The sequence below is a fragment of the Rhinolophus sinicus genome, chromosome 3 (assembly GCF_057876585.1).
Source record: "Rhinolophus sinicus isolate RSI-liver-muscle chromosome 3, RSI-T2T, whole genome shotgun sequence".
Classification (NCBI taxonomy): Eukaryota; Metazoa; Chordata; class Mammalia; order Chiroptera; family Rhinolophidae; genus Rhinolophus; species Rhinolophus sinicus.
The window spans coordinates 171,145,707-171,172,415 of record NC_142503.1 but is presented as its reverse complement, the minus strand read 5'-3'; the positions used below and the strand labels follow the sequence as shown (position 1 = coordinate 171,172,415).

Below are 26,709 nucleotides of genomic sequence, written 5' to 3'. Positions count from 1 at the left end.
CGCTGAGCTCCTGGCTGGCTCAGTGGTTGGAGCGCGTCCTCTCAACCACAAGGTTGCCACTTTGACTCCCGCAAGGGATGGTGGGCTGCGCCCCCTGCAACTAACAACGACTACTGGACCTGGAGCTGAGCTTCGCCCTCCACAGCTAAGATTGAAAGGACAACTTGACTTGGAAAAGGTCCTGGAAGTACACACTGTTCCCCAATACAGTCCTGTTCCCCTTCCCCAATAAAATCTTAAAAAAAAAAAAAAAAAGTATTACCTGGGTTGATAGGTCTTCATATTCTATCATTTACTAAAAACATATCTGTTAAAATCACCAATCTCTCTACCTGGAAAGACTTTCCTCATCACTTCTACCTACTTCTCCAGGCCTCCATCCCACAACTGGGGATTCATGTTCACCAAAATATGATCCAGTCTCTGCAGACCCCGTCCTTAGCCTGATGGAGCTGACAGCCTAACAAGACTTACCTGATCACCAATACCTCCCCACCCCACCTCAGACCTGGAAATAGTTCTCCCTCCTCTGAGCTCTTACAGCGTTCACTGCCTGCGTAGCTAATTTAACACTTAGTTTGTGTTCACTCCAATTATTTGTATTCATAATTTACTCCCCTATCAGGTTTTAGATTCCGGGTGGGCAAAGATTATCCTATGTTTTATGTCACTGCTTTATTGAAATATAATTATTGACAAACCATAAAATTTGCTCTTGTAAAGTATACGATTCAGTGGAACACTATCTTATTTACCTTGGCATCCTCTGTAGCAGTGGTTCTCCATCGTGGTTGCACATTGGAATCACCTGCAGAGCTTTAAAAAAAAATACTGCTGCCTGGTTCTCACCCCCAGAGGTCCTGACTTAATTGGTTTGGGGTGCAGCCAAGGCATTGGAATTTTTAATAGCCCTGGAGTGATTTTAACTTGTAGCCAGTGTTGCCCTATAGTGCTTTGCACATAACTGGCACCCAATAACTGTTTGTTGTAACCATGAATTAGCTCTAACTTCTAATATCTAGCTAACTAACTCATGCAAGAGCTTCCTTCCCTGTCTCCCTTATAGCCCATCAGCTTTTATATCATAATGGTCTGCTTACGTCTGTCTCCCCCACGTAGTGTGAAAGAAGACTAGGAGACAAAAGCATTTAGAAAAGATGTTTACTTGCAAAGCTGTGCAAACTTCAGGAGGACTGGATCACTGAATAAGAAATACAAGTTATTTAAAGGGGAAAAATGTAAAGATTACCACATTTACATGTCTCTTCAGCACGAATGATATGGGGACATATGTCACAAAGGTTGTGACAAATATCCTCAAACATCTGTATTCAAAAGTCAGGGATAAAATGGTTTTCATGAGGGCATCAGTAATTTAAGAGAAATGCTCAAGATTTCATTCATTTTGGAGACCAGATGTCAAAGAGTAGTTCGGGTACTGTTTCTGTCAGGGGTGAAAGTGTCTTGTTTTTCCTTCCTGTGGGACTTGATGTACACTCTTAAAATGGCAGCAGGGCAATCTCGTTTTTGTTTCCACAGCTGTGAGCAGCATGAAGTCTGGGACTGTTCCGGTCTGATACATGATGGTATCCCCATGCTGGCACATGTTAGGTGTTCAATAAATATTGGTGGAATGGATACAATCACACCTCATGCCACCGCATCTAAACATGATTCTAAACGGACAGGGAGGTGCAGTTTCACGTTTTGATACTTTTTGCAGTTCTAAATTATGGTATTCTGAACTGGGGCACTCCCTAAACTGCCTCGACTGCAACAAACTCAGAAGAGGCTTTTACTTCCACAGAAACGGTTGTTAGAGGTGGGGGTGGGGTGTCTGGGAATGTATGAGCCTCACGTGAGTAGCAAAGATGGTCATTCGGAAAGATTCTCGCCTCTGGCAGCTGTCCCTCGGTGAGGCCGGTCATCCTGACGGTCCTGTAACACTAACACCTGACATTGACCCCTCTTCATAGCCAGATCCTAAGGGTCCTCCTCGTGGACATCCCGAGCCTCGTCCCCTAGTCTGCCGCAGCAGGATCCCCCAGCTGGAGGGTTACGCCCCAGGACGCAAAGCTGGGAGACTCGGGAATTAAGAAGACAAAGTAAAACCAGTCGCACCAAGGAGAGGCAGCGTTATTTAGGAAGCTGGCTACTCCCCCAGAGCCTCCACCCTGTCCCCTGGGCCCGGCGCCCGGCGCTCAGACCGTGCCCGGCTTCAGGAGCTCCAACTCCCTCCACGTGTCCTCTCTTCCCAGGAGTCTCCACGGCTGCCTCGGGAGAAAACCTCCTGACAACTAGGAGTCGCAGACTACGACTCCCAGCAGGCACTGCGCCGCTTCTCTCTTCGCCCACTCCATGGGACACGCAGGCGCTCTGGGCTCCGTCAACAAGCTGGGCTGGCGTCGACTAGTTGCAGTTCCTTACGGGATTTGTAGTTTTCTTGGCGCCAGCTGTGCCGTCAGTCAAAAGAACGAGAACTACAAGTCTCGGCGGCCCCCGCGTGTCGAGCCTGGTCACGTGAAGGGGGCCGACCGGGCGTGCGTGCCGCCGTTGATCTGGTGCTGCAGTGAGGAGGTGGTTCTCGCCCGTGTTGAGTGTGTGTGTGAGTGAGAGAGTGAGTGAGTGAGTGAGTGAGTGTGTGTGTGTGGGGACTCGGCTTGTTGTTGTCGGTGACTTCCCTCTCCCCTCCACCCTTCCCTCTTCCCCGCCGTCGCTGCAGTGGCCGCTCCCTGGGCCGTAGGAAATGAGCGATAACGATGACATCGAGGTGGAGAGCGACGTGAGTCCCGGGGTTTTTTCCTTCCCTTGCGGGTTGTCAGGCAGGGACTGCGGCCGGGGCTCTCAGCGGGGTGACGGCGGCAGGGGGCCGGGCAGCCGCCGCCTCCTTCCCCTCCCCCGCCCCCCGGGCTCGGACCGCCTCCGTCGCGCTCCCGGCTTGCTCCCCTCCGGGCTCCTGGCCCGAGCGGCCTTCTGAGCCTGGAGGTGGGAAGGAGATACGCGGCCTCTAGGACCCTCACCCTCCCCTGGTGGAGGAGGGTGCTGCGGCCTCCTGCTCCCACCCTATACCGCTCAGGATCCGGGGGACAGGGACGGGTTGTGCCGGGATCCCATTGTCCGGACCCTAGGGAACGGGACGGCGCCCAGGACCTGCCCCATCGGTCCGTGATCCCCTCTTCTCTTGACCCGCGGATCTTGGAGGGGGTGAGGGAGGACGGTGAGGGGTTGGGAGTGCCCAGATACCCAGAGCTGGGTCCGAGGAAAGGAAACAGTGCTCTGGTCCCCTCCAGCCTGGGTCGGATCCTGGAAGGAGGGGCGGCGCTCGGGACCCCCCTATCCCGCCACCGGATCCCGCTGGGGGGGTTAGGGGTGTGGGGGAGGGAGGGAGGTCGGGCTGACTCCCCACCCGCCGCTTCCTCCGCCGCCGGCATTTTCTTTCTTTAATGAATGTGAAGTGTAAAAATAACTTCTATATTTTCTATTTTTTTTTTCTCTCTTATTCCAGGAAGAGCAACCGAGGTTTCAATCTGCGGTACGTCTCCTACTCTCCATTTCATTTTCATTTCCATTCAGTTCTAATCCTTTTTGGGGTCAGAGAGAAAAAGATCATTCTATTACTTTTAATAATGTAGTAAGCTCTCCTGTTGATCGCTAAGGTGAGGTTGGGGCCTTGCTCTGGGGTTCTAGTGGGGAGGTGGGTTTGCAAATCTCATAATTCTAGGTTCTCAGGTGACAAGTTGCCGTGACTGGATGAGTGAGAGGAGCTATATGCAAAGGAATGAATCGTTCCGAAGTTTTCAGATGGAGGAATCTAGCTGTCACTATATAAGTTGTAGATGAGAAATGCATCATTCTAAAGTAAGTTGTAGTATTATTTCAGGGCAGAGTGGTCGAAAGATTTACTTTGGAACAAGTAGATTCTAAACCATATCTATCTAGTTGTGTGAAGCTGAAGCCACATGCAGTGATCGCCTTTAACCAAACGTCATGTGACTGCTGTAGACTTACAGAATCTAACACACCATGGTATTATTCTAATACAGAAATTGGAAATGTGGAGGAGCCAGAGGTTGAATATGAGAGACACACACAGCTTATTGTAGTCTGATGATGTTTAAGTTGAAGGAGAGAGAGAAAATAGAAAAGTAATTGAAGAAAGGGGGCATTGCAGAGGTAGTTTTGCTAAAAGGTGATGGTTGAAACCATACGGTATTATCACTAAGTTGTCAGGGTTTTGATATTAATGTTCTCAGTAGACGGTTCTATGGATGTAGATACAGATGTAGATATGGATACAGGTATTGATATAGATATACACTAGTAATATCTTTGGAGTCTGAGACAGTACTGTGGGTGTTCCATGAATAGATGACAGAAAGAACAAAAGAACAGACACAAAATAAATCAGAATCAGAGGGGAAAAGAAATAAGTATATTAGCGTGTCCACTGTGTGACAGCTGGGAACAGTAAGTGTATAGAATGGGGGTCACAAATTCCGATGCCTCTGGGGGACACAGGCAGTAAGATGGTCACGAATAAAGTGGAGCGCAGAGGGCACGACTGGGGTAACGTGTTATTTTTCTGATTTTTAAAATGATGTGTGGGACAATCAGGTTGTTTGGAGGCTTACTGGACTTTGCAGGGTGCCACTTTGATACCTCTGGTCTAAGAATTTAATTACCACAAGATAAAAGCAAGCCCTCTTGTATTTTCATTAGAGCAAGCAAAGATTCTGCAGTTTGTCCAAGCAGATCGGCATTAAGAAAAGTTTTATTTATTGAGAGCTGATATTTCAATAAAAATCTGAGGATACAGTTTTAAAAATTAAAAATTACCCTGGCTAATAGTCACTAAAAAGAATGTATTTCTCCTTGAAGTATTGTCAGATACTGAAATTTATACATATATTTGAAAATTCAGTTCCTTTTTTCTCAGTTACTATTACCATTAATAATGCGAACATGGAATTTCATGTTTGGGACCCAGTCTATTTAAAACATCTTTTTTTCTCCAAGTCTCTATAAAATCTGCTCCAGGGTTTGATCAGGGTTGGAGGATACGGATTTGAATTGGAATCATTATTTGAATTGGAATTACATTGGCATTTCAGTGGGAGAAAAGTTTTTCATGTGAAATTTTGGCTTACTGTTCTTGAAAGCTTTCTGCTTTTCAAAGTATTCATCCACATGGGCGTTGATGTACATTGCTTTATTAAATTATTTAAATGTTTCCACTCTCCTAGAATGCTAATCTCATTGTTTTGTCTAGATATCTTGAGTTTGTTGTTCAGGTGCCTACGATTTTTCTCTTTGATTTTGGTGGGTGGGCAAAGGGAGTGGGTTTGACCCTTTGTTTTTAATTTGACATCTACTTGCTGAGACTTTTCAGTATTAATCTGGCACAGGAAATTACAGTAGCATGGAGAGAAGAAGCCATAGACAAATTTTATAGTGTATCAAACAATTATAAATATGTAGGGTAAAAAGGATTACATTATTTTTCTCTGAATACATGTTCCTGACACAGTATAGATAATAAGTGTATTATTTAAAAGTTAGGGGGAGCTATTCTTAAGCTTTACCTTAGTTCAGAAAAGAATGTGGACTGTGAATAACTACGTACGTATTTAGGACTACAGGAGAACTTTAAAAAAAGTTACTTGGAAAAGGTTCTGCTGGGTCCTAATGTAGAAAGAGACATTTGTGCTTTATAATGTCACTACAGTAGCTACGGCCTTACTACATGAAAAATGTAGGATACTCCACAAGAACAGCCTTAGGAAGTGAAGCTACCTAACAGAAAGTGAAACTGATTTGATGAATATTTTTTCTGTTTCCTCAGTGCAAACAAAACAGCTTCTCCAGTGACCAATAAACTGTGTTCAAGGAAGTAACCCACAATATTTTTATTACTAAATTTAGTATATCTCAGAATCCCACTGATGTTAACGTTATTTTTCTTATTTTTTGGAGGGAAAAGTTTACATTTTAAAGAGAATTTTCTGTGACAGGTATATTTCATGCAAACTCATCTTTTAATTTTATTCCTCTTTGGCAATTTCCTTTTGGAAAGAACAAAAATATACTAGAAATGTAAGGTTAGTGTGTTCGTTATGAATCCCAAGATCTTTTTCAATTTCTTATCCTTCATGATAGCTGAATGCTTTGCAGTTAGAGTATACCTGTTGGGGGGTTAAAAACAGTTGTGCAGTTTCACTGTTGGACCTTTCTGGTATGAAATATTTTTAACTTCTCAGAGCTCTTTGCTTCTTTAGGAATTGTGGTATATCCAGAGGAAATGAGCTTGGTCATCTTTGAGATTAGAATTTTTATTCAGGAAACTAGTGTCTGTTCTACCTGGAATTAGTTGGCTTGGCAAAAGTGCAGTGTGATGCATGTACTTTGTATTATCAGCTTAGAGTGTTCACAGTGATGCAGAAATGCCGGGTTTGTTTTCTAAATATGCCTGTTTGTTAGAATAAAGGGTGGTCTTACATTTGTCTTTTTTCAAGATGCTGGTAGTGGTGAAATAGTTGAACAAGAAATGGTTGGTTTTCCATGAAAATTTCCTGACCAAGGCATTTTTACTCTCTAAAATAGCTATACTATAGTGGCATATTTGGGTAATAGCATTCCCAAGTTCTTTTAGACACCAAATGATTTTTTTTTTAAAGGGGTCGTTGAAAACACATGTATTTATTACATAGTAGAAATGCGTAACAGGCTTCAAGCAGGAGACGTTGGAAAGTAGAAATTTATAGCTTCCTATTAAGGATGTTAGTGAATTTCTCATTCTAGTTGCCCGTTATTTCATGTTGCATTTTTCACGTTGATTAAAATGAATATTTTAAGTTGCTTAGAAATTCAGTTTTATTTATTCTTCTTCCCATCTATCAGAAGTAGTAAATAGGTCTTTTCTGTTGAGAATTTTGAGGCTGTGTATTTCTAGTGTTAGTGTTTAATTAAAGAGTAGCTTATTAATAATCATAAGCAACACTGTCTTCCCTCTAAAATGCAACCTTTAAATTTCTTAAAGGCAGTAAATGGTTAGTGGGCAACTCTAATTCCCTACATGCTGAGAATTTTCTTTATTAGAATTGAGAGGACCACCCTTATAGACGGAATTAGTGAGGTAGCCTGCAAGAAGTGGCATTGTCCTGGAGAACCTCTGCATCTTTGAATAATGAAGCATTTATTTCCCCATGCTTTTGCCTACCTAGAACTTGCAGGAAATAAGGCTCTGATTGATGTAATGCTTTGGACGGTAATGCATTCTCTATGCAATAAATTGGAAGGAAATGAAGAGATTCCCCTAAATTTTGAACAGATCTCCTTAGCTTGAATGACCTTCTGCCAGTTTAGCAGCTTCTTGGCTAACAAAATAATCTTTGCTTTCAACATTTAGCAGCACTTACGATGCGCATGCTTGTTAATGTCAGAGATGGACAAATTGTAGGTGAAGATTTTTATTCTGGCGGCCAGTATGGAAAGTTTGGTAGAAATAAAACGGCTGAATGAAAACCTTGGCAGAGATGTCAAAGCTGGAAGCGATTTGGTGCTGGAGTTCCTGTTGAGCATCTGTGGGCCACTCTTCAGTATCGCTCAGCCCTTTAGTATTCCTCTTAGCCTGGGATGCCCTGAAGGAAGGGTTTTCCGGCAGAAACCGCAAATCCGGTGTACTTGGAGAATAGCGGCATCCAACCACTGCGTCTGTAGGATGTAGAGGGGAGGTGTTTGGGGGCCTGCTGTCCAGCCCAAGAATGCCTCCACTGTCTCCTAGAATTTGTCTGGTACCACCCACCCATTTTCATAATCAGACATCTTTCTCAGTACAGGTGAGACAAAGCTGGCTTATCTGAGTTGAGCTTTATTTGTTCAAGACACATAATTGTTTGCCACCCCCACCCACGCCCCCTTTTTAAACTAGTTTTGAGTTTTGTGGGAGGATCTCCGGTGCACTGGGAGTCTTCACCCAGTTTTTCATCCTCAACTCTGAAATCTTGGCCTTTTCAAAAAGGGTTGCCAGCAAATGAAGATAGTTAACAAAGCAGTGATAAGCTTGGCAACTGGCCCTCCATTTGAATGAATTAGGTTTGGGGGTAGCAGTGTTATCAGGCTGGATGGATCTGTGGTTTGGAAATGTTTCCCAAATAGAATTCTCTGCCTTTGTAAAGGTTTTTCAAATGTTCTTTCAAGCCACTAGAGGTATCACTTAGTTCAGCGTTGCCTGGAAATAGGCATGTTAGTTCTGCATATTTTTAACTTGCTCTTTCAAATGAGGCTTGGGAAGTAGAAAAATACATCATTGCCATTGTCTTTCAGAGCTTTAAAATTGACTCTGGTTAAGTGTAGCAGCTTCGGGATGGACATGGCAGCAGGGATTGGTCTAAGATTCCACTCCTCTCCTAGTTAAATTGGACCTGGAACCACCACAGAAATTCCATCCACTACTTTGAGAACAACAGTCCCCAGCCCAGGCTTTCTACCAGGCAGTGGACTGCTGCCTTTCTTTGTTGAGCCAACTTCTCAAACTTGGCTGGCTCCCCAGAGGAGAAGCCAAGATTTCTACTGATGGTCCTCAGCCAAGTTCACTTAACAATCCTTTAACCGAAAGACTTGTCCATTTGAGTCCTTTCAGGGCTCAGTGAATGGGAAGGGGGTAGTGCATTGTGGGATGATTTTGGTGTTAGATTAAATTCAGCTCCACCCCTCTAGTGCAGGACTGAGTGAAACCAACTTCAACTTGATGCTAGCTTTTTCAGATTTGCAGGGCTCTCCCAGAAAGAAAACAGACAATTAGGATTTTATTTGTGTCAACAAGAGGGATTGTGGGTAACTCTGGTGTCACTGCTTCTGTGCATAGCTCTTAAGCCGGGAGGAGGGCCAGGAATCAGGGTGATTTAGTAGACAGGAGTATCTTGGGCTGCTGCTGGAGACCAAAGCTGGGCGATTAATTTGCATGTAAATAAACCATCTTAGGGAGTAGGTTGCAAACACTGGAGAGGCAGTTAGATGCCAAATGCCACTTCAGCCTTCTAAGCTCTAGGTATAGTCCAGGTTAGAACCCAGCTCGGCTTGTGTAGGTGACAAGAGGGAACAGTAAGTTAGAAAAGGACTAGGTACTTAAATATGTTTAATTCCTTCACGCTGTTTTACACTGCTTTTAGAGGCATCTGTAATTTTCTTGCTCTACCTCTAGCTTCAGGTTATCTGGTGTCCAAGCTTGATCATTCAGTTTACTCATAGATTCCATATATCACTGCAGTTCAGCAAACACTCATTTAACGGTGAATTCACGTGTAACAAGATTAGGAGGACTTTCGAAGTGCTCCAGGCATCTGCCCTGAAAATGAGTATTATGCTCTGGAGAACCAAGGCTATGATGAGAACCATGAGTCCAGTTCAGCAGAGCTATAGGTTAGGTGTTGTGCTTGAGAGACCCGGAAGTGACTGAAATCACCACAGCTGTTCCCAGCCTCCACTTCCTCGATAACGACTCAGAGTTTTAGGATTAGATTATAGAATTTCAAGTCCTTGCATTCCCACAACTCTTGTCTTTATAGATTTTTGCCTGTACATCTTGTCTAGTACAAGGATTGATTTGAGGCTTTCTTGTGCTAAGCCAAGTTATTTACTCTTGTTGCTTCCTTTTGAAAATTCCTGATGCTCTGCTTAAAGCTACCTGAACTTCCCACGTACAGATTTGCTGTTTAGGTTGCCTCAGTGCACCCCGCGTATTCAGGGCAAATTCTTAGGGTATGTTATTTTCCCTAATTCCCAAAGTGTGGATGTGACGAAGTTCTTGCTTTAGGTGAGCAAGTGTTTGTGTTCCGTTTGGAGGGAATACCCTTTCATGGGGGCCTGCTGAAACTCTGTTGCAGTCTTTCCAGCACTGTTTCTTCTGCCTAAAAGCCAGTGTCTTGCCATTCCTGATTTACTGGCAGTCTTCGCCCCTCTCCAGCTGATTGTTCTATGTGAGTCTGAGCAGGACAGGATAAAGACTTTGGTCCATGGGTATTTAGATACTGCCAAATAAGCATGACCCGCCACAGGTGCCTGAGGAAATTTATTCAGAGCATGTGTGTGTCAGAAGAGTTGCCGTCTAAGAACTACCTTTCAGTCAACCTGTGTGAGGGGAAGCCCTTGGCAGGATAGCACTTAAAAAAAAAACACAAAGAATTTAGAATGCACTTAGCATCTGTATCAACTTTGTCGTAATGATCTCAGATTCATGCATCCAGGTTTTCCAAAGGTTTTGGTTTGTGTTGTATGATTTGGTGAGAAGGCCTTGAACGGGTACCTTTTAGCGATCTGGAGACCAGAACAGACTCATGGTGATGGGGTTTCACATGGAAAGAAGCGCTGCACCAATGACCTAACTCCTTTCCTGGGCACCCACTGTGGGAAATCTCTTACAGTGCGGGTGGTCACATCTTATGAAGGGGCCCACTGGAGCTTTTCCCTGGTCAGCTCCCGGCCATGGACTGGTGGCTTTTCTGTCACCTAAGTAAGTTGTGGGTTAAGACTGATGTTGCAGGAGAGTCACACTTTGTCCCCTGAATAACTTTTATTTTACTTATGCATGCGCTGGATGCATCGAGCTACTTTGGATGTTCCTGTCGCAAGCCTTGCTCACCGCTTTCTCCCCCTTTAGCAGAGCCTAAATCTGGAGACTCCTAACTGCCCACCTCGACAAGTCCTTCCCAGTCCACTCACCAGGGACTGCGCTGACAGCATATACTTCCAGGCTATACCCCAGCCGCCTGTATCAAGCAAAAGGAATGACTTTGCTAATGTGCTCTTTCTCCTATTCTTCTAGGCTGACAAACGGGCTCATCATAATGCACTGGAACGAAAACGTAGGGACCACATCAAAGACAGCTTTCACAGTTTGCGGGACTCGGTCCCATCACTCCAAGGAGAGAAGGTGAGCTTATTGAAGCTGTTTGGCCATCACTAGCTTGGAACTTGCAATGGGATACACTCACCTATCTGGAAAGAAATGTAGTCAGGGATATTCAGGTGATAGGGTTTTCTTAACTTTTTATTCTTTGGGAGATCATCACACACCTTACCTACTCTAATTTGTCGTTAGTAAACAACGTGAGATGTCATGGAGCTGCTTGTAAGACATCAGTAGGAGTTGTCTTTTAAACTAGTATTATTTGTAATAAATTACTCATTTAAAAAATTATAACAATACAGTAGAGAGTAGCCTTTAGTAGTTTGGAATAACACTAAGGAATCCTGAAGTGAGTGATTCCCAGACTTTCATGAGAATTTCTTTCGTATGGTTCAAAGTTAGTACTTAAATCAAACCTCCCAGGAATGTGTCTGAACGAACCTGGACACCAGTGAGCTCCCCATCCCAACAGCTGTTATTTGAAAGGCATGTAAAGAGCATTTTAAGCTGTGGGACAAACAACTCAGGTAAACAGCCATGTTCAAATGAAATGGAAGAAAAAAAATTACTGTTCTTCTCCTCCCGCCCCCACCACACTGGTGGCCTTCTAGAAACTAATGTTTTTCCTGGAGAGGTAGGCACCAGCTGTTTCCACATTTGAAAAACAAAATTGGAAGCTTTGCATATAAAGCCTGTGGGCTAGGGTCACTCCTTGGGATTTGGCGAGAACATCTGTTTGCACAGTTAGTTCTATCCTTGACACAGAATATAACTGGCCACTCTCTGCAGCAGTTCAGTGGTATAAGTGGCAAACTGGGAAGAGGGCCTGTGTTTTCTTGGTTCAGTGATTCAATGTTTAAAGAAGCAGCTGTTTTAAGAAAAATCATTGCGCTCAGGTGTGCTTTGAGTGGGTCTTCTGATTAAGCTTTGTGTTGGGGGTACTGGGTTTGTTTGGTTATCTAGAATCAAGTTTGGAACCATTATGGTGTCATGTGCTTTATACCTTATCTGAGGTGTGGCTGAAGCATGGGGTAGGTCTGACCTTTATGAAAACAATAAAACTGGCCATGTGAATACCTAGTATTGCAAAACCAGAATTTGCCATGGGTTAGGCCTACTTAATATGGACTTGGTTTAATGGCCTTGGACCAAGGTTCTTACCTGGAATAACAACATTCTTTGGCACAGCACTGTCTAAGCAGCACAGGAAATCTTTATGATGGGGACAGACTCGCCCTTTTAGTCAAAGTGCACATGTGCAAAGAATTATCTATAGTGCTTGTCTGAACTGTTAGCAGTCGGTGCTTATTCATATGCCATGGTATCACTTAAAATGGCTTCGGTGAACTAAATGGACAAGAGCTGCCTTCTCTTAAGTCTCACATCTGAATGAGGAGTGGTGCCAAGGCAGTGTTTTCCCGAGTGGCCTGTGGACCACCCACATCAGAATCACTGTTGAATCGCCTTTCTGGAAGCAGGCCTGGGATCTGTATTTATAACAAGCAGGTGATTCTTAGGCATTCTCAAATTTGAGAACATTTTAGGAGAGGTGGATCATAGGAGCTCAACTATGCCTTTTTCCTCTAGCCTATTTTACATTACTGTAACATTCTTCCTTATGTCCTTAAAACCACATCATCCTAAATCCTGTTATCTCCTTTCTTCAGGGAAATTGACAGTTTGAATTTGGTAGTCTTGCAGACTGAAGAGTTTGTTATTCATTGTGGCCCGTTAGGTTATTCATTTATTCACTCACTCCAACAAATATTTATTCTAGATATTAGGAATACAGCAGTGAACAAAACACAAAAGCAGAAGCTCTTATTTTGGTGATGAAAAGATAGAAAATGAACTGATAATTAAATATATACATATTTATATATAGTATGTCAGATAAGTGCTATGAAGAAAGTTGAACAGGAAGGAAGGGTTGCAGTTTTCATTAGCTCAGACAAGAAAACACTGGCAAGGCAACATTTGAGCAAAGATTCGAAGGAGGTAAAGGAAAGAAGTATGCATCTGATTGGTGATGAGCATCTCAGGCAGAGGGAGGGCGAGTGTAATAGTCCGGAGGCAGGAATCTGGAGCATTCCTGGGCCCCAGTGAAGGAGAACAGAAGCCACAGTGGCTCGAGTGGAATGAGTGAAGGGACTGGGCAGGAGATGAAGTCAGAGAAGTAGGAGACTGGGGGAGGTCAGTGGTGAGGGGCCAGGTTTCATAGAGCCCGTCAACAGAGCCCCAGTGTGGGAATTCACAGGTGCCCCTTGGAGTTCAGAATCCTGTCCTGCTTTTCAATCCAGATATTACTGAGCATGAATAAAGGAAATGGCTGTTAGCTCTGGTTGAACCCAACCCCTTCCCATCTAAATTCCATGCTCCTGATTAATCTGTGTGTCTGCAGCCCTATCACACGTGCTGCAGGGAGTCTTACGGAATACTTGGGTCTCTCAACTTCCGAGTTCTCACTAAATGTTGCAATTTTTTTTTTAATGTGGTATTTGAACCAAAGGAAATTGGCTAATTCTTGATTTGGATTGCAGTAATTAAGGTTGTGACATTATAAATAATCTCGAAATGATTATTTTATCCTGTGAGTTTTAGGGAGCTTAGATTAGATTCCTGGAGGGAAGGCCTCCAGTCTCCTTTGTGACTCTTCATTTAGTATTTGAATTATCTGTCATATGTATTCTAAGCTTTTTAAAGAGAACCCAGTACTGATTGAATTGGATCCTAATGGGGAATAATTGTATTTAAAAAAATAGTTTTACATGTAAGACCCAGGCTCCATTTATCCTTTGTTTCTTATATTTCTACATAAAGAATGGTCACCTTTTGCTTAAATAGAAAGATCAGTGATAAAGTTAACATCTGTGTTGCGGTAACTGAGCACAGCAATTCTATGAGGTGAGTGTTATACTACTGTTATGTTATAATTGGACAGTTACCACTGCTGCTTGCTGCTGCCATCATTACTGTATCAGAGGTAAGGAAGCAGACTCAAGATCATGATGCCAGTCTGTAGCTAGACAGCAACTAGAAGTCAGGACTGCCCATGGCCAAGTTTTACCTTTCTGCCACACTGTAGGGGTAGTTTCAGGTACAGGTGCTCCTCTACTTATAAAGGGATTGCATCCTGATAAACCCATCGTTGTTTTTCCTAACTCGAAAGTGCATTTAATACACCTAATCTGCTGAATGTCATGGCTTAGCTTAGCCTACCTTAAATGTGCTCAGAGCATAATATCCAAAAAACACTGGCAACACAGTGCACTGAATCAGTTATTTACCCTCGTGACGGCTTGCCTGACTGCTGTACTCACTGCCGCTGCCCAGCATCAGGAGAGAGTATTACACTGTATCCTAGCCCCGGAAAAGATCCATGGGCATCGCTTTTGCACCATCGCAAAGTCTAAAACGTAAGTCAAACCATCGTAAGTCAGGGACTGTCTGTATTTTAAAGAAGTCTTGCTTAAACACATCTTATTTTTATATTGGGTGCTTCCCCTGGATAGATCCAGTAATCTTGTCAGTATGTATGTCATGCCGAGGCTACTACTAAAATACTCTGAAGTGGCCTGTGTAGGTAACACTGGAGTGCAGAGTTCATTTAAAGTTTGTATATTTTTCTGCGTCCATGTAGTTTCTCTGAAAAATAGACCTTTGTAGTTGGCAGTCTATTTGGGTTTTGCCGTAGTTCCCAGTGTTAGCACTAGGGCTCTTGAACTCTTGTTTTAGTCTTTTGTTTCCCATGTAGTTTTTTAGCTGGACATGCCACTGGGAAAGGTGGGATGGAGTAAGGACCATCAGCCAGTAACTACCGTGTTCCCCAAAAATAAGACCTAGCCGGACCATCAGCTTTAATGCGTCTTTTAGAGCAAAAATTAATATAAGACCCGGTGTTATATTATATTATATTATATTATATTATATTATATTATATTACATTATATTATATACAAGACCCGGTCTTATATTAAGACCGGGTCTTGTATTAATTTTTGCTCCAAAAGACGCATTAAAGCTGATAGTATGGCTAGGTCTTATTTTCGGGGAAACAGTAGAGTAAGGGAGTAAGAACAACTGTGGCCCCATTTCTTATGGGAAGACATTACTTTCCTCGCACAGAATTTTTCTTTGTTTTAAGGGTCCTAGGTTGGGTATTAGAGAGTGTTGCCCAGTGGCTTGCCCCACCCTTTTTATGCGGGGGCAAGACCTGGTGGCCACCCTGTCAGTTTGCCTTTGCATGAGGATGTGATTCTGCCCTCCACCCAGTAAGTTAGCCCTAGTGCCTGAACTGGAGTGACTACATCCAATCACACTGTCTCCTTAGCATGGCTGACTCTAGTGATAGAAGGGTCTGTTTCAGCATTGCCATTTGTGCTGTACAATGCTTTATAGACATTTCTCATCTTTTAAGTTTCTTGCTAAATGTTTATCATACTTAATTGCTCTTGTGGGCAGTTGTGCTCTGGATTTCCCCTTTCTGGATAGAGCTGTGTTAAAGAGAGAGACTATAACCTAAAATGAAAATAAAAACAGGGTTTCTTCTAGTCAGCAGTAAGCTCAGAATTCCTTCACTTTGGGTGAGAATATAGGGCACTGCCTTTATCAGCTCCTGTCACAGACTCTAGCACATGGTAGTTCTCAGTAGGTACTTGGAGTGAGGGCGCCAGAGGAAACAGCCGGCTTGCTCAGCCCTTTAACAAAAACAGCACCAGCCAACAAACATGGTTGTGCTCGGCTGCTTAATTAGGAGCCATGTGAGTGCTGTAGAGGATTAAAAGGTATAATAATGTGTCTACTCTTGAGGGTCTTGCTCTTATTGGAAGAGAGAATTTTTCCTAACAATTAACAATGATAAGGTAACATTCTGAGCATCAAATAAGAGGTTAAAACACTGAGCTAGTCTGTTTCATCTCCATTAAAGCCTGGTTTCCTTAACAGGTACGTACTGAAACCAAAAGTAGTGATTCTTAAGGCTGAAGGTCAGTCTCCCTGTTAAACCCACCCAGCACTGTGACCAGGGCACTTATCCCAGTTGTAATTACATATATATTTGTGTGGTTGCTTCATGGATGTCTGCCCGTCTCTAGCACCACACCGTCATAAGTCCCATGAAGTCAGGAAAAACATCTTCTTTTGGTCATATATGTTCTCTCAGGGCCTGGCACACAATAGGGAGCAGAGTGAGTGTTTATGAACTGCAGGAAGGAAGCCCCCTATCTAAAGGCTTACTCTGGTGGACACCTTTTAAGGCTGGCAGTTTACTCAGCAGCACGTCTACATCATATCTGGGCTGCTGGAGGGATCATCTCTTAAATGAAATGTAAACCACAGCCCTGGCCATTTCACCTCATTACTCACTAAGGTTAGTACCTGGCTAGACTCCAACTTGGGAAAATTTATCTCCTTAAATTTTCTAATCAAATTGTCCATAGCTGTCCTAGTCTCCCTTAGCTCTGGGCTCAGCTACTATAAATGCATTGATTTATTGAATTCTTTGTAAACTGTATTTATGTGTTGCCAAAAACCTCCAAGGGCTTTTCACTGCCCATCAAAGTAAGAACTGGAATTCCATGCTCGCTAAACAAGGTATCCAACTTGCCCCCTGCTTTTTCTCCTCCTTCCTTTATTCTGGAGGGGTATATGCCCTCCTCTGTGTCCCCAGAAATGTCGTTCTCAGTTATCTGAGTTCTTTCCTTTCCTCAAGGTCCAACTCCAACCTCACCGCACACATGATGTCAGGGTTTTGTGGTGAAGAGACCCACTCACAGGGCTCCCTCTCCTGTAAATTCTTTTTCTGCTCACGTGCTTCTGCGTGTTTTTCCCGGCTGGTCAGTCCCCACCTGCCCGCCTTCAAGGCTCATGTCAAACACTTCGCCACCCTGTGAGCTCCATGGTTTCCCTCTCCCTTTAATCCTCTATGGAGCCTCTCCTGTGTCTTCTTTCTGTAATGATCTTAGACCTAACTGAAGGGTGCACTCTGAGGGAACTAGCCTTCTGGAAGTCTCTGCAGTGCAGTAGGGAGGCTCACTCCCATGGAGAGGACTAGAAAGCCAAGAAACTCTACCTAATGCTTTTTCAATCTTGAGATTTGGAAGAATGGGGATTGGATACTAGGCCTTCCCTTGAGCCTTTTTCTTTCTTTTCTGTTTTTCTTTTCTCGAACAGAATTGCAAAAACTAGAAAAATGGGAAGAAATAAACAGCTGCCCCCCAACACAACTATAACCTTTCCTTTATTCTAAGATTATAAGACAAACATTACCCAATAGAAGTTTAATGTGAGCCAAAAATACATTTTAAATATAATTTAAATACAATTAAAATTTCTAGTTGAGACAGTAAAGTAAAATAACAGGTGAAATTAATTTTAATATATTTTATGTAACCTAATATGCAAAAATAGTATGACTTCAATATGCAATCAATATGTTAAAAATGACTGAGATATTTTACTTTCTTTTCTTTCACTGTGTTAAAAATCTAGCATGTATTTTATCCTTACAGCACTTCACAATTCAGACTAGACACATTTCAAGTGCTTATTAGCCACATGTGGCTAGTGGCTATTGCATTGGACGGGGCAGTGCAAAGATACCCTCTCTCCGCCCCACACCCCATTTTAATGGCTGAAATTGGGTCCATCTTCAAGTGGATGTCAAAAGAAACTTGCCTCCTCCCCCACCCATCAAAGCTGCTATAATTAAACCCATGGGTTTATTGGTGGAGTCTAAGAAGCAAGGAAAGATGGTATCTGTATTCCCTCCTGGTCTCTTCATGTGCATGTTTTATGTGGGTAAAATGTTACAGCTTGTTTTCACGTAACATGCTTTTCCCCCAGATGATAGAGTGTTCATATTTAGTCATTAGGCATGTTTCTGTTGGCCATTTAGCTTGCTTCCAGTTTTTTATTTTTACAAATAATGTAGTGACGACCATCTTGGTGTATGGAACTGTTTTCATCACATCAGTGGAGCGCTGGATCTAGGGGTCAGAACATCTGGCTTTTTGCTGTGTGTTGCCAAAATGCTGTCCAGGAAGATTGTTTTTATGTCTTATTTTTCTTGTTTCTTTCTAAAGACTAGTGTTTTGGTGTAGTGTCTTTTCAGAGTACCAATTTTACGAACACTGGAAATTTTTTTTTTTGAGAGGTGACTAACTTAGTAGACAAAAGGTAGTACTTTTGTATTTTATTACCTATGAGATTTAATTCTTTTCCATGTGTTTATTTACTAGTGGTATTTCCTCTTGGGATAACTGTGTGCTCCTGTCCTTCATGGTGAAAGTTTGATGGGAAAGAGTCACACGTAACATTTCAGACAACCAAGGGCACAAGAAAAAAGAATACAAAATTTGAAATATGATTTGTATTGACTCAAACAAATAGCTGACTCCTGGCTTTCACTAGCCCCTTAAAGGTCTGCCTTCCCCTAGTAATCAACAGAATGGTCCTTCGGGTTGGGGAGGGCCTAGCAACAAGAACCCTTTGAGGGGTCTAACCCCACAGCCTTCCGGCCTCCCTTACTGGCATTGATGGGGCTTCCATATTGGAATGAATTAGTTTAATGCAGAGCCACATTTATTGTGCACATTCTTTAATTTTTGTTTTCAGAAGATGGCTTATTCAAATGGAAGTGGAAATGTACACTGGCTTTGCCCTAGCCCTCCCTTTACCTTAATTTGTGTAAAATCTTGTGCCGGTTTCAGAAAATAATGGTTTTATTTTTTAAGAATAACTAGTGCAAATTCAAACAGATGTCAGTTGGTGAGTCAGGCAGTAGTTCTTTTTTCATTCCCCAGGATATGGCATTTTGGGTCTTGGGGTAGCAAGGCAGCTGAAGCATCAGCCCAGTAGGATCTGATTTTGACAATGAGGAGGAAAAATGACAAATACAGCTAAGTTCATCATTTCTCGAGTCAGTTGGACGCTAGGGAACAGCAATGGTATTCCTAGTGTTAAAGTGTAGTACCACTCTTCTCATTCTTGCCTTTCCCAATCTGCTTTCTAAAACAACTTGGAGTTCTACACAAATCCAGGTTATTGAATACGACAACTCCAGAAACGTGGAACTCCTGCCTCAAAAAGTTTTGAGAACCACTGCCTCACATGGGATTTAGTAACTTTGGATGTCATCCTAAGCATCACGGTAAACTACTTCAGGAATCATTGGGGGCCTTAGAAAGGTACGAATGAGAATGAAACTCAGGTTTGGGGCGTTTGGTGAAGTGATGTAGTTGATTCTTGCCTCCATACATGAGGTGGGTGCACTCTGTTCCCACGCAGAGTTCTGTTCCAGTGGGTGCCTCTGGAGGCTCAGTAGACCCTTTTCTCTGTCTCCTTGTTGCTGTGGGGAGGGATGCAAATTTGCAAGCAGCTGCAGCAGGAGAAGGGGCAGGAACCTGCTGGGCACCTCTGCCAGCCCAGGTCTTCTCCATTGTCCATGTAGGTTTGTCCTTCTTAAGTAATAAGCCCAGCACTGTGGGGAGTGGCACTTGCCCTCCCCCTGCGGCCTGGGGCAGGCAGTTCCTCAGACTCTCTTGCCGCTTCAGGCTCTTCCTCTCTAGTTGCTTGTTCTCTGCTAGAAGCCTAGTGGGTTTACACCTGTGTTCAAGAGAGACCGGAGACAGCCTTCCTTCATTGCTGCTCTTAACAAACTACTTTTTTCCCAGTTTTGTTTTTTTCAACCTAATTCTAAAAAGTTGTCTTCGTCTTAGCTTCAGCTCCAACTCACTTCTGTACCTATAATCTGTGCAGAGATCATTTACCTAAACTCGCACTCCTCTAAGAAGACCACCGTCACCAGGGTCTTCATTGACATTCTTGTGGACAGTGGGGTCACTCTTTTATAGTCCTTTTTCTCCTACTCAGACTCCCCTCCCCATGACGGTACTGTCCCTCTAAATCTATTGGTGTTTTCTATTAGTTCCACAGCCTCCTTTGTATTCCCAAGGTATGGGTGTCCTGGAGGCCTGGGTCAAATTCTGACTCTCCTATCTAGTAGTTACATAACATTAGGTAAGTCACAGCTCTGTGCCTCAGTTTTCTCATTTGTGAAATAGGGCAACTAATGTATCAGCGATTGTGTGAGGTTGCCTGGCATTTAGTAAGTATTTGCTGTTGCCATTATCATCATACTCATTTGTATTGCATGTGCAACCATGGCTTTGGACGAGATCTGGCAAGGTTGTCCATTGTCCCGTTGCGTGGCTCCCACAGGTGAGAGGCTGAGGAGCCACTGCCTTCACTCACTGCAGTGTGTGAGGCCCAGTCCCCCCTGGGTCCCCTCAACCATGGTTAATCCTGTCTCAGGGCTGTGTCCAAATCATTGAAGAGACCTGTTTCTGCTCAGAAAGACAGAAGAAGAGTTCGTGCCTTGTAACTGTAAAAAAGCAGGAAAAAATACTCAGGTCCTTACTGAGTATCCAAGGGCAAGAGTTGATCTGTGGACATGTTGCCTTACCACGTTCTGTGTGCTCAGGCACACGCACACGAAGATTGCTGACTCAGCCAGCTGAGCCCGTGGCAGAAAACAGAAACTGAAAGCCCAGGGTCCTGGGTGGCCTCATGTTTACTGTTCCATTCTATAAACTCCTAAAGGCAGGCCGGGCCTGGCTACACCCTAACCCTGGGGCTGGTCATGTGATTTTGTGTGCTTTGGGTAGCTGGGAGGGGAGAATTGGGACAAGTCTAGGATTTCGAGCTTCCGCGTTTTGCTTTTTCTTCCCTGGACTAGATGTACATGTACATATTGAGAAGTTTTTTGTATTTTGTGCTTTAAATTTTTTCTTGTTGGATTTTCTTCTTGTTGAGTACCCTGGGAAGAGCAAAATAAAGTGAATTGAACCATTCTTTTGGACTTGCTAAGGAGTCGGGCACCCCGAGTGGCCTGGGGTTCTGGTTTTGCTCGGGAATGGAGGAGCTGTGCTTAGCATTCTGAAGGCCTGTGGTGGGTTTGTACCAGTCCCGCCTGTGGACACCTCTTGTTCCCAAGGCACTCGGTGTCATTCATTAGAAGTTACCACACTGGACATTTGCATGTGCTCTCGTTCAGAGATTTTGCTTTTTTTCCCTTGTCCCAGATGCAGCTGAGTAGCAATGAGAGCTAATGTTGCTTTCTGGCAACTGTTAATTGAAAAAAATCAGCAAATTTAAAGAGAGACTGTGATGTAAATATGCATAGCAATTAGATCAGTGATGGAGTGCATAAAATTTTGAGGGCTAGGTGGGGTCTGAGAAAAATTCTAGTCAAATAAAGAAAAGCCATGGAGAGAAATACTGTGTCTGCAGTCACAGAGCCCGTTAATGACAGAGCCCAGAATGCACCTGTCTCCTGGATTCCTAAACTCTTCCATGTCACTCTGCCACCTATCCTACAATACTTATTTTTAATCCCATCTCTAGCGTCCAGAAAGGCAGGGTATTTTAATTAGCCCTTTCTAATTTTTTTTTTCTTTCATTTTATCACCTAATAATTAGACCCTAATAAGTCCCCTTTGACAGAAATGGGAAATAGCATCTGAAGTGGCCTTGCAACCAGAGTTAGGTATTGCTAGGTATTCTCATTCCTCCTCCTACATAAACTGATTTATTTAAAGAAGTACACCTGGCTTTGTCTCCACCCCTCTGCCCTTGCTTGTGCTATTCCTCCCGGCCGAGAGTGGCCCTTTTCCACCAGTTCTACCTCAGTCTAACCCAGGGTTCACTATATCAGATGGGAGCAGGGGCACACACGTGTGTGCACGCACGCGCACAGCCAAGGCCAGTGCCTGGCACAAAGCAGGTAGTCGCCCAGCCAGAAGCCATCTTTCCTGTGGCCTTTCTAACCTGCATGTTGCCTAATCTGTACTGCTCATGTTACACTTGTTGGTACTGCCCTGTGATTTGTCTGTGTAGATATGTTTATCTCCTCCACTAGATAGTAAGTAAGCATCTGGGCAAAGGAATCCATGACTAATAACATTTTGTTTCCCCACAGTGTTTGCTCAGTACCTTGCACATAATTCACACCAGATAAAAATGGTTGAATATGAACAATTTCCTTTCGAGGAAATTGCCATAAGGGTGCTGTAAGAAGAAAGCCAGGAAATCCTAGTACTTGTGAAGACTGGTGAATAAACCCAGGCCTTGCAAACCTCTCTGATACCCAGCCCAGCCTGGGGTCTATAAATTGAGATTGTCAGGATTTAATACAATTGGATTTAGTTTTGCTAGCCTAAGTGTGGGGGTTTTCTTTGCCCTTTTCCACCCTGCTGTGTTCTGGTTGTTGAGGACCCGCTGGGGTTATACAGAATTGGTCAAGTACAGCCCTACCCTGAGTAAGAAGTTCTGCTACTTCTCAGGAGCCTGGGTGGCATGAATGCCACACTTCAACTACCAGATCACCCTGCCTTGGGCTTCAGTTCTCTTGGCTTTGTATCATTTTACCAATTCGGCTGGTTAACTGCCCAGTAATTCTGGCCGTGTTTACACCTGCCATCCATTTTATTGACTCACTAACTTGTTCCTCTGACAGGGCAGTGCCTCGGCTGCCCACGTCCATGGTATAGGTGTGGTTGCTTCCTGACATGGCCCAATCTCATGGCCTTCCTGTGTTGACATCAAGCTCTGACAGCTTTCACCAAAGTGTTTTTAGCCAGGAAGGCTGACATAGTGACGCAGCAGCATGGCCTAGCTGGAAATAGTTAACAACGGTCTGAGGATCTGGCTGAAATCTAGGACCTTGATGAAAAACTCTGCTCTCTCCCATCCTTAGCCAGCTCCCACCGAGATCTCACTTTTACCTCTGGAGCAGCTGCCTGTAGTCAGGCCCCAACAGAGTACTGGCCTAAGCTCTCAGTTAAGTAGTGTTTTCATGTTTTCAGACATAGCCAGGCTGAAGACTTGAAAGCAACCTAAAGAACCAAAGGGGATGGGAGGAGTGGAATACAAGTTCAGGAGTCAGACGGACCTGAGTTTGAATCCAGGCTCCACCACTGTCTAGCTGGTGATTTTGAATAACCCAGTAAACTTCTCTGAGCCTCAGGTTCCTGTGGAGCTACCTCTCTGAGTGCTGGTGAGGTAAGCTATGGAAAGCAGTTGGCGCCTTGATGGCACACAGAAGACTCTCAGTAGCAGTTCCTTTGTTTCCTCGGCCTGTCCCACCTCACCCTCCTGCTTCCCTTCCCCCACGCTGCTGTTGCAGAAAGACATAGTTTCCTCACCACTTGGACTAGGTCTTTATTTTGTTCCCTTTGCTTTTTCTTATATTGCAACAGGCATCCCGGGCCCAAATCCTAGACAAAGCCACAGAGTATATCCAGTATATGCGAAGGAAAAACCACACACACCAGCAAGATATTGATGACCTCAAGCGGCAGAATGCTCTTCTGGAGCAGCAAGGTGAGCACCTGAGCTTGTGGGGCAGCTGGCCCTCCTGTGGTCCGGCCAGGTCAGGGCTTCGCACCTGGGCCTGCAGAGCCAGCACCAGTTACGGAGCGTGTGCTCAGAAGCAGCTGCGGCCCTGTGTCTGCGGCCTGAGTAGTTGAGTGTTAGAGCCATCCTGAGGAAGGACCTGAGCTGCCAGTGAGGGAGCAGTGGAGTCTAGGGTTAGGCATTTGGAGACTTGTTTTCTGACCTGATCCCTCCTTTCTTGGGGCTCAGGTGCTCTGCCTATAGTAGGAGTCACACCTGACATCAGGTGTCTCAAAAGAGCTGAGGTCCTTGGAGTGGAGTGTGCTGTGTAAGTACCAGAAACTCCAGGGGTTCAGGGACAGTGAGCTCTCCCCATTGTCAATGGTAGTCCAATCAGGGCAGCCTATGGGCCAGGCCCATGCTGTTCTCCAATGCTCACATCCGCCTTTTCCTACAACCACAGGGGAAAGCGAGAGCTGATCAAGTTCTTTGTTCCTGGGGAATTCACTTCTCTTCCTCCCTCATGGAAGATGCAAGTAAAAGGAAATGCAAGTAACCACCTGGGTTAGAATACCTCAAATAAAATAAAATAAAATAAAATAATGGGTTGACAATCCAGGCTCAAGATGAGCTAAACCGAGGGATGGGCAGAGGGAGGTGGCAGTGGGTTGGTTACTGGGCCGAGCAGCCTGCATGTAGGGGCTTTGTGTCAAAAGGCCCAGGTATTCTGTGTGTATTGGTGACTTGCTTCCAAGTGTCCAGCTTGTCTTTCCAAGTGGATCTTGTACGTGAGAGCTAAGCCCGAGCTTTTCTTTGGCTGATCCTTCTTATAGCATCCTTTCCTGCTGGTGTGGCCTTCACACTCTTGTGGATCCTGGCGTCTCCAGGCCAGCTTCTCCTCTGTTACTGCACTGTTGGGTCCCACAGGGAGCTCATGCTCCTGTCTACACTGGGCTTCCAAGGCAGGACGGTGACATCACGTGCCTTCTCTTTAGGGTTGGGTGGCATTGCAGAGTGGCTGGCCATGTCCACTGGGCCCCCAGGTCTGGCTGGGAAAGGAAGAGGGGAATGAAGTGTGCTGGTGGAACAGCCACCAGAAGGGAATTATTTCTAAGCCACTCTGAGCCTCGGGGGCCAGCAAGCCCTACGGAAGAACAGGCTGGACCCTGAGCTGAGACTCGCTTACATCCCCAGTCTCCAGAAGGCTGTAACCTTCTCGCTTGGTTTCCTTTCAGTCCGTGCACTGGAGAAGGCGAGGTCGAGTGCCCAACTGCAGACCAACTACCCCTCCTCAGACAGCAGCCTCTACACCAACGCCAAGGGCAGCACCATCTCTGCCTTCGATGGGGGCTCGGACTCCAGCTCGGAGTCGGAGCCCGAAGAGCCCCAAAGCAGGAAGAAACTCCGGATGGACAGCTAAGCTCCGCGGGGCAGGCCAGCAATAAAAACTGTCTGTCTCCTCCGTCGTCTCATCCTCCTTTCAATTCATCCTTAGAACCCCAGAACCATTTAAGAGACTCTGTTTTTTTCCTTTCTTTTTTTTTTTTTAATTTTATTTTTACATAGAAGCTCTTGGACAACAGCTCTCGTTCGCCCTCCCCATTCCCACTTTTTTTTTTTTTTTTTTAACGTTTCCCTTCAGGGATTCCCTGTCCCCACCAGGAATTTTTAAACCAAAACACCCCAACATGGCAGCTTTTTCTATGGAGGAGAGACGGCCGGCCGGACCTCTGAGCACACGGTGTCCTGACACCCACCAGCTCCTCCTGCCCTGCTGGGCGCAGCCCGAGGACTCCTGCCCCTCCAGGCCTCTCCTCCTGGGCCACCCTCACCTCTGTTTGATAGACTTTGTGAATCTGTGGACTGCTCGCTCTACTTTAAGAAGATGACCGGTTTAAGAAGTAATCAGAATTACCCCCTCTTCTTTGTAAGGATTTTTTTTTTTCCTAAAAAGCTATTTATCGCTCCTGTTGAAAGACCAGATCCTTGAAGTTGTGGCATGGAAGGAAGTGGGGACAGATTGCAGCACAGAGTCTTTGGCCTGTTTCACTCCTGCTCTGCTCAGCCAGCCTTAGGGAGGGCTGCGTGACGCTTGCGTGGTATGTGTGGGGCACCGCAGCAGTGACGTGGTAGCTGCCAGAAGGGGCTCGGGGGTGGGGCAAGAGGGAGGGTCGGGTGGGGGAGAGGTTTTGTATTGAGAGCCAGTGATGATGTTTTGATATTTATTTCCTGCTACTGAAATTTGAATCTGAGTGAATCGTCCCTATTTCTGATGATGTCGGTATTGCAAAGCGACAGGTTCATAAAGTAATGATCAAATCTTCCTTTCTTTCCGTGTGTATTTCTAAGAAATAGAGCCAACTGATTTTGTATGTAAATACCAAGAGCAAGTTACCTGGTACTAAACCCGCACCCTAGTGCGGCCCCCTCCCCACCCTCGCCCCACTCCCTTTCTGACTGTCAGAGAACCCGTCCCCATTGTGTGATCCAGCCCTGGTTCTGGCTGCAGTCCGCAGATCCCAGTGAAGGTCTTTGTGTGTTTAGGCTTCATTTCTTTGTCTTTTCCCTACTCCTTTCCCAGCATTTGCTGATTTCTAGTGTATACTCTGTAGTCTCGGTCCGTGTTTGATTCCATTCCATGGAAATAAAAAGTATGTTGTACATACAGCCCAAGAATTGTCTTGCAAGTTAAGGCTTCCCCCTTTACTATAAGACTATAAATAAAAACTTATTTTATCCTTCTTGGTCGTGGTGTCTTCTTGCCCTTGCAAAGGCCCAGGTGGTTAAGAGAAGAGCCCTCTGGAGGCCGCTGGACCTGTGTGGAAGCCTGAGAGCGGGCTGAGCAAGCTCACGTGGCCTTGCAGAAGTGGGAGCAGCCGCAAGCCAGAGCGGTTCCCTTTTTGTACTAAGGGCTCAGCTCAGCCTGGGCAGAGGATGGAGACTTTGCTCATTGAACAGGAGCTTTTTAAGTTCCAACAGGGATAGTATTATCTGGGGCAATATTTCTAGATCCACTTCCTGCCAAATAAATGACCCTTGGGGAGTTGGTAGCCCAGAGCTGTGGGTTTGCGTTTCTCCTAGTAATAAGTGCCCAGTTCAGAGGTGACTAGTGTTCTCTAGGACTTCAAGTTTCTAAAGAGTTCAAATATAGGTAGAGGAGGCTGCGGAGCCAGCAGGGGCTAGAATTAAGGAGACTTCAACAGCATCAAGTTAACTACTTAGTCTAGGGGCCAACACCAGCCTGAATTTGTTGACCTTGAAAGGAAGAGGATTTATGGCCAGAACACAGCTGAGTTTTGGTTTTCCTGTCTGGCTGACCGAAATGTTGCTGTTCCTAGACCAAGGGAGAGAGTCAAGTCAGATCAGTTCTTTGATTTGTCACTCTCTTTAGAATGGTAGTGCTGAGGCCCCTG

The 26,709-nt window shown here is 44.6% G+C and overlaps 1 protein-coding gene across 2 annotated transcripts; it reads left to right on the top strand.

Annotated features, from left to right (window-relative positions):
- Positions 1–2,546: 2,546 nt before the first annotated feature.
- Positions 2,547–26,037, top strand: MAX (MYC associated transcriptional regulator X). Of its 2 annotated transcripts, XM_019733640.3 has the most exons (5): positions 2,547–2,782; positions 3,506–3,532; positions 10,820–10,927; positions 23,161–23,284; positions 24,532–26,037. In XM_019733640.3, the coding sequence occupies exons 1-5, from the start codon at positions 2,747–2,749 to the stop codon at positions 24,714–24,716; spliced, it is 480 nt and encodes a 159-aa protein (XP_019589199.1). In that variant the 5' UTR covers positions 2,547–2,746; the 3' UTR covers positions 24,717–26,037. The 2 variants fall into 2 exon arrangements, with proteins under 2 accessions (XP_019589199.1, XP_019589200.1); XM_019733641.3 differs by lacking the exon at positions 3,506–3,532.
- The last annotated feature ends 672 nt before the right edge of the window (positions 26,038–26,709 follow it).

What these genes read in the sequence shown, in the direction of transcription:
- MAX (XM_019733640.3), top strand. Translation starts at nt 2,747, where the DNA reads ATGAGCGATAACGATGACATCGAGGTGGAGAGCGAC. An exon ending in AACCGAGGTTTCAATCTGCG is followed by an intron (nt 3,533 to 10,819) that starts GTACGTCTCCTA and finishes CTATTCTTCTAG; the next exon opens with GCTGACAAACGGGCTCATCA. An exon ending in TGCTCTTCTGGAGCAGCAAG is followed by an intron (nt 23,285 to 24,531) that starts GTGAGCACCTGA and finishes GTTTCCTTTCAG; the next exon opens with TCCGTGCACTGGAGAAGGCG.